Consider the following 7763-nt stretch of genomic DNA (forward strand, 5'->3'; position numbering starts at 1 on the left):
CAAGAACAAAAGTGTCCCACTCTCATCCTCACACCCCATTGTAAGGCCACATTATAATCACTAGAAGGCTAACAGACTATTTGGCTCCCCAGCCAGGGCAATAACAAAGGTAGAGACATCAGGCTGAATAATACAGGTGGGGTGGAACCCTCATCCTTCAGAAACAATGTCAGCGTAAAGCCAACATGTTTCATGCCGACTCGCTGTAGCTATAAAGCCCTGCTGGGTGAATTAACAAGAACTGAGTGAGACCTCTACCTGTCATTGGAGAGGAAGTTCCACCCTTTGGAGCTGCCGGCCAATTGGATTGGGACTGCCGAAGAAGAAGACAACCAAGGCCCATGGATCCCCAGACCAGGTAATTTCAGGGTCTTGGGCCAGAATAATTTGGCTAACTTAGGAAGAGGGGCGGGGGTGGGGGAGGTGTTGGTGTCGGGTGGGTTTAGGGGAGGGAGCGGGTAGGAAGGTCGCCCCATGATCAGCAAAGGGCAGTACCCAAAGAGCGACCAACCCCTTCCCTGCCCCCGTTTAAGCATTTTAGTAAAACAATCGAGCTTCCCACTCCCCCACTCCCACCCAGCTGCCTGTGCCAAACGTTTTAGGCATGGGCAGCATATTATCAGGCTCAATTGGCTTGGTAAGAAGCCTAATTGACCCTTGATTGTTCATTTAAATATGAAAATCAGCAACCTGCTGGCAGTGAGCTCAGGGGTGGGTGGGAAGGTGGTGGGGTGCCCGCCAGCGGCACAATAAATTCAGCCCATCGAAACTCATTATACCTGAAGGAGATGTTAACAGCCACCATTTCATTCCTAAGGAAAACAGTGGACTTTGGACAGAGGCATAGAAACTACTTGTGAATCTGCAATTAACTTATTCATGGGCCACATCACATGACCCCATGCTTCTAGCCTCTTGGACAGTTTTAATGTTACATTTCTAGCCTCACAGATCAGTCTGTTGATTACTCCCAACCTGAAAAGAAGACAGCAGGGCTCCCAGCTGACCAAGCAGCCAGCCACCATCTCTCAACTCCTGTTTATTTTAAAAGCTTCCGACCATTGCCTGCTAAGCAGCCCAGGCACATAAACCTCATTGTGCTGCACTCTCATTCGTTTTAAAGGATTTTCGTTCCAACCAGGAACTTATCTGAATTGAATTCCACCACAGAGGAAACTCCCTCTAGCCTCTGAAAATCATGTGAATGAATACTTATTTCTATGGCTCTTTTACTGTTTTTATCCATAGGTGTTAAAAAAGACTCCCTCTTTTCTATCTCCCTTACTGTATATGTGTGTCTGTGTAAGGTTGCGAACATGCCCCCCCCACACCGCCACCCGGGTTTAAATGTGATAAAATCTAACCTCCTGAGTTAATCGAAAAGAGAGTTTGCTACGTGTTACTTATAAAATTGGAACACACAAACAGGGTTTGGGGAAACACGCCACAGCCTACTTTAGTAACAATTAAAAACACTTCTGCTTACAGACATTGAGAGGATGAAGAAGTTCAGTTTGCCTCTCTCGCCTGTGTGTAACATGTATTATTTAAAGAAGGTAGAGGGCATGATACCATGCTTTTGACCCATACTTAGTTGAAAGTGCATGATGCTCACAAGTGCCCACATTGAAAAATCTTATTCTGCAGCATTGAAGTTTCTCAGATTATCCGTAACTTTGAAAGTTCAGGCCTGGTTCATGCCCCTTCTCAGTTCTCCACCCCTGGAATTCTGCTTTAAACATGGAAGCATTTGTCTTTGATATCTCAAAATCCTTTGACAGATTCTGGCATTCTGTACTCCTAAACAAGTATATTGTCTGCTGCCAAAAGAATGTCATGGCTGCTTAGTTGCTCAAAGCATTCTGTTCTGCAATTGGAGACTTTTTCTATTAACTCAGGACTTTTGGAAAATTTATGGTTAGTTCCTCCATTGTCCCCAGCCTCTTTTAGTACTTTGCAATGTGTACTAGCTAGGCTTAGTGACTTTTCTAGTCTTAGTTCCACTTTTTATTCATTCAATATCCTTTCCCCTTGAGTACATTTACAGTTGTACACTCACACATCTGTCATTCCTTCACTCAAGTGCAAGATGGCCAACTTTTGTCTTTGTGGTCCACCTTCTTTCTTTGTCCTTACAATTCATGTGTACTTATAAAAATCCCTTATTGTTTGCCTAATGTTGCCTGTCAGTCATCTTTAATATTCCTTGTTAGTTTTCATAATTTCTCTTTTTCCTTCCCTTTATATTTCTTGGAGCTTTCTTACTTCTTCTCTCTCTTTATTTATTGTATGTCTCCAGAACATATTTTTTGCCCAAACCTCTTTTTGTTTTAATTGTGGAACTCTTAACTTTTTATTTTCTTACTCCTAGTCAAAATGTTTGCATTGAATGGTATGAAATTGCTGTATTTGTGTGGTAGATGTGAACCAAACCAGCTAGTTCAAATTGTTTCAATTTTAAGCACCCTTTTAATGATGTGAGAAGTGTTAAGTGCTCTGGCACTGAAAATGAGCTATTACAAGTGTGGAGGCTCATTTTTTCAAGTTTAAATTGTTGTTGGAGATTTTAAAAATGAAAAGTTAACATTTTGTTTTTCAACTTTTCTATTTCTTTCTCTCTCACAAACCATCTTTCTTTCCCTTTCTTTATATGTCTTTCTGTACCTGATTTGACATTTCACACATCCTTCTTGCTGTTGATTTCACAATCTATCAATCTGGTTAAGGAGATATACAATTGCTTGCCCTGTTTACTCTCATTCCAGATGCCTTGTTCCTTTGGAGCGATGTTATCAGCTCAAACTTTCAGCAACTTCCTACTCAAAAAATGTAAAGACCTAAACATGCAAGAACAAATCTAACTAATAAAAGATACCATTAGGTGCCCTACTACAGCAAATTATGGCTCAATATATTTTTCCAGCCATTTAACCTGCTCCACTGCCTTTCATTTCACTGAAATTAGCAATATATAGGTCAACACATTTAGCCTATACCCCTTTATCTTCATTTGTTTGCAATACGAACCTAATTAGACAATGGTTAACCATTTCTCAGTGTATTTCTATCTTCTGTTCAATTATTCAGAACCACTGTATCCTTATTTGTTGAGCATGCATCATACTGATTAACGAAACGGTGCTAAATGCTTTAAGTAGCACTCTTCATTTTGACTGCAGACTTTTATCTTATTCCGGTCTACTTTGATGAAAAATAGAATCTAGAACAGGAGTGGTCTGTACAGAATGGAAATTACTCTTTTCAGCAGGGCTAGGATCAGTATCATCCCTGGGATCTTAACTAGTCTATGGGGAAAATTTTAACTTAAGGCGGAATGAAGAAACTGGATGAGGGATTTTTCAGAAATGAAAAAGAGGGATGGATGTCAAAAAGGATTGTTAAATAAGTTGGAGTCAGGATTGAGGAGTAATTAAATGAATGCATGTGGCATTCAAAGCAAATTTGAAAGTTTGAAGCATTATTAACTATGAAGTGACATCACACAGTTCTTAAACAGATGTAGTTTAGCTTTGGGCAAGGTGAGGAACTTGATATTCCTGGTTATTGTCTCTGCAAAAGAGAGAGATGGGGCAGGATAATAGTATTACTAAGGCCTTTATCACAGTGTTAGGGTGTAAGAATGCTGGACGGATTGGATATGGATCGATTTAGAAACTAAGAGGGAAATGGGGTATTAGAGGGAATGTGCATTAGAAGCCATCAAACATGTGCAGATAGAAGAACAGATTTATAGACAGTTTAGAGATCTAGAAGAATGGGGTAATAATATTGGATAATTTAACTATTCCAAGATAAACTGGATAAAAATAATAAGTAGAGAAGGGGAAGTCAGCAGCAAAGCATTGGTGTAGTCAAGTCAGGTGGTTATGGTGATGTATTTGAAGTTTTCAGTGGTAAAGGGTATGAAGTAGTGACAGAAAAAGGAAATACTGTGAAATGGAAATAAGCTGTTTTTCTGACGGAGAAGACATGGATTCAGACATTCCCTAGATCAGTAAGCTACTTGACTAACAAGAGAAGAAAGTGGCACAACTAATTGATGAGAAGGGAACAATTGGGAAATAGTGAACACAACATAGTGTGATTCCATGTGAAGTTGGAAAGGATAATGTGTAAAAAGAACTATGATACTGGACCAGAAACAAATGAAATTCACTGAGATGAGAAGGGATGTGACCCAAATAAACTGGGCAGAAAAGTTAGCAAACAGAGGGAAGGATCAGCGTGGGGAATATTCAAGTATTGAATGAGGAATGTACAAAATAAATATATTCCCTTCAGATGGGGTGCATCAAAATGTAAAATCACTTCGCAAAGTAGAGATTAAAATTGAACCTAAGCTTAAAGTAGAGGTAGATGTTAAAATTAGGGCTGTTGAATGAAGTCAAATAGATGGCAAAAGATCCAACCCCAATTTTTCAATCCTGCTAAAATATTCAAAATGAGCTCGAGGGTAATCAGTATAATGACCCTCCAAAAGTGAGGGAAGGATGGAATCAGGTCGTTATAATACAATGTTATTTGTGGACAAATTTTTGAATTTATAATTTGAGATCCAATTCATGAGCATTTAGAAATACTTGTCTTAGTGAAGGACAACCAGCACGGTTTAAAGTCAAATTGTGTATCACAAATTTGAATTGTTGAATAGATTGACTATGTAGATAAAGGGAATGCAATAAATTTATTATAGATATATTTCTGAAGCCATTTGATAAGCTCTGCCTTTGGAGGGTTGATACAAACATTCAGGTGAATAGATTAAGGTAAAATATAGCAGCATGGATAGAAAGTCAGTTGGTGAACAGGAAACAAAAGGTTAGGTTTAACTAAATCAAGTAAGGCAACTGTATCTGTTGCTGCAAGTATAAGTGTGGTAAGGTATTGCACAAAAGCCGTGATCTGGTTGCGCTACAACCCTGTTGGCCCAGAAACCGTATATTGAAAGGTGATGCAAAATGGACACACTACTTTCCAAACAGAATTGGTTGTGTAACTATTTAGTATGGAAGTGATGTGATGTTTATTCTTGGGGCATGCAATGCCATGTCAGTTCTTCTAATGTGCTTCTGACTAGTAATCCATCCCAGGCTCTTTTCTGATATTTGGTAATGGTGAGTACAGATGGCGCTGCTTGTAGGACTGGATGTTAAGCTGAGATTTAGCCGTTTGAGGAAGTATGAAGAGAGTTTAATTTGTTCTGAGATAGTATCAATTTCTGGTTTCCTTTACCATCTGGCTGGTTTGCTCGAAACTGTCACTTACTGCTATTTTTTTGCAGTTGAACCAAACTGTCAGTTGTTCATTAATTGTGTTTGCACAGTTTCAGCGCACTGGATTGGTGGAGGTAAGTCAGTAGTAAACTCAAAGCAATGAGTATTTACTGTATGATTCATTGTGGATTACAATATAGAAAAAATTATTTTGTTATAAGTTCTTGGGAGTGGTATTCAGTGAAAGAGGTAGTTGAATTCTATTTCTAAGGCTTCATTCTATAAAGGACAACTATATTTCCATGATTTTTTAAAATCGTCCTCACCAACAGTTCTGCTTAGTAATTAAGACTCCATTTTCTGCCCATTTACTATGGATCTGTGGAATTATGTTTTGCACATCTTTGGTTTCAAAAAACTGGAGAATGAAACTTCCTATATTTTAGCATCTGGGATGCAGGATAAAGCTCCCTGCACTCTCTTCACAAGCTTTGTGCTTAGTGTCATTTATACAAGACCACGATTTATAATAATGGCGGAAACCTATTCACACAGTTTTGGACCCTCTGCCCCACCATGCAATTCCCTTACTTCCTGCCACATCAAACTAAAGATCAACCATGTAAGGGAAATGGAAACAAATTATTTAAAAGGAAAGTTACGAAAGGATGTGAAATCTGCACTTTAAGAAATATCACTTGCCCTTTTACTGCAACAATTGCTCCTATCAGCAAACACCTGTCATCGTGCTCAGTTTGAAAGCTCATTTTGTTTGTGTTCTTTCGTTTCCCCTGCCCTCTGTCTCACCTTTTATATGTCACCACGTCAAACAGCTTGCTCAAGCAAGTTGTACCGCACTTTTGCATATGTCAAGAATACATCGCTATCACAGCATCTTTTGTATTTTTCCACGCTGCAGATGATGCTATGAGCAGTGTGTACTTAACAGCACTATGATCTTGTGCTTCTGATTTCATCATGTTGCTCAGTTCCCAATTTCTTTCAGTTGCCGTAGAAAATGGGTGATTGGGGAGCAGGTGCTTTCCTGTTCTGTGCAGGAAAGAGAGGGAAGGAAGAGGGACAATCAGAAGAGTCATCTCAGAGCAGTTCCTGCATGGCTTCTGGTGTTGGCTCAGAACTATATTGGTCTAATCCGGGAGAAAGATCTTGCTGCATAGTCTAGATATATTTAAAATTTAATTTAACAATAGAGTTCATTTTCACATGAACAAATACAAAGAAATAATGGTATTTGACTCACAAATTATTATCATGTCTAACCATGGTCTACATTCGTGAACATCCATAACACATTTTGGTTGCTGATCATGATTTATAGTTAGCCACATAAGATTAACGAGCCATTCTTGAAGGAACAATGTGTCCAGTAAGTGAATTCTTTTTCTATGACTTTATTTACAGACCATGTGATGAACAGCACCCAACAGTGAAGGCAGATGGGTATGTGGACAATTTAGCTCAAGCAGTCAGAATCCTTCTCGAACATCTACACTAGCAAATTGAACACTGGATGAACAAAGAATCTGAAGTCATAAGAAATTTACAAATTAATTTACTATTTTGCTGCTAAGATGGGGAGCGACCCTTGAGGTTACATGCCCTCTCAGAATTAGGATTGCTGTTTAGGGTTTGGTGATTGTTGCAAAGCAGTAAATACTGGATTAAAGAATTGTAGTAAGATACTACTGCCTAAATGATGTATTAATGTATAGCTACGTAGACTTTGATAAACCTGGTATCTGTAAATCATACTGCGGTACTCTGAATAGATACAATTTAAATCTAACATTGAAGTTTGTCATTTCAGTAAGTTTTTCTCAAGAACTGGTAATGGCAAACTGTAGGTAAAATGGTAAAAGTTATGAGAAAATATAAACTTTATTTTGAATATTTCTATTATACTGTGGTACCTTGGATCTGAGTTTGACTTGTGCCCAGCTACTTAGAGTAACTGTATTTCCTCTCTAAAGGTTAATATGTGATCGAGAAAAGAACCACAAACCCAGTTTGTTAAAATCTAATAACCAGAGAACATGAGGTCACAAACCTCAAAAGCAAACTTGCCAGACAAACTCATACAGAAAACCCATGTCCCTGGGCCAGATTGAGTGATATTAGGGCAGTTTGGATGTGTGCCTGTGTAGCTTCATATGTTTAGCTTAAATTTGGAAAATAAAGCTATAAGTTGTAGACTTTATGCGTTGTGGATTTAAATGATAGTGTTTTACTGAACTGGTAAGGAATGCTCAGGATAATTGTACTGCTTACAATTTTACTAATGTTTGAGTTAACATTCAAAATTCATGTTTTGAGAGTCTATAGAAGGAGAATAAATTTATTAGGGAGAACCTTTGGCAGAAAAGTACTGAGAGAATTTTAATTACTTTGTCTTGTGGATGAGATATCATGCTGTCCTGCAGGAAATTCTAATAAGAATATTACATTTGGGCTTTTCCACAACTCTCTGCCCCTGTATTCACAGCTAACTACAGTTTACTTAGGAACATC

General features: G+C 38.5%; 1 protein-coding gene across 1 annotated transcript in view; it reads left to right on the forward strand.

Annotated features, from left to right (window-relative positions):
• LOC121290146 (phospholysine phosphohistidine inorganic pyrophosphate phosphatase) overlaps window positions 1–7452 on the forward strand; it is a 155810-nt gene extending 148358 nt beyond the window's left edge. The window contains exon 7 of the mRNA XM_041210372.1: window positions 6657–7452. Within this exon, the coding sequence (XP_041066306.1) occupies window positions 6657–6750 (94 nt within the window). The 3' untranslated portion in view covers window positions 6751–7452. The remainder of the gene's footprint in view (window positions 1–6656) is intronic.
• The last annotated feature ends 311 nt before the right edge of the window (window positions 7453–7763 follow it).

The sequence above is a fragment of the Carcharodon carcharias genome, chromosome 17 (assembly GCF_017639515.1).
Source record: "Carcharodon carcharias isolate sCarCar2 chromosome 17, sCarCar2.pri, whole genome shotgun sequence".
Lineage (NCBI taxonomy): Eukaryota > Metazoa > Chordata > Chondrichthyes > Lamniformes > Lamnidae > Carcharodon > Carcharodon carcharias.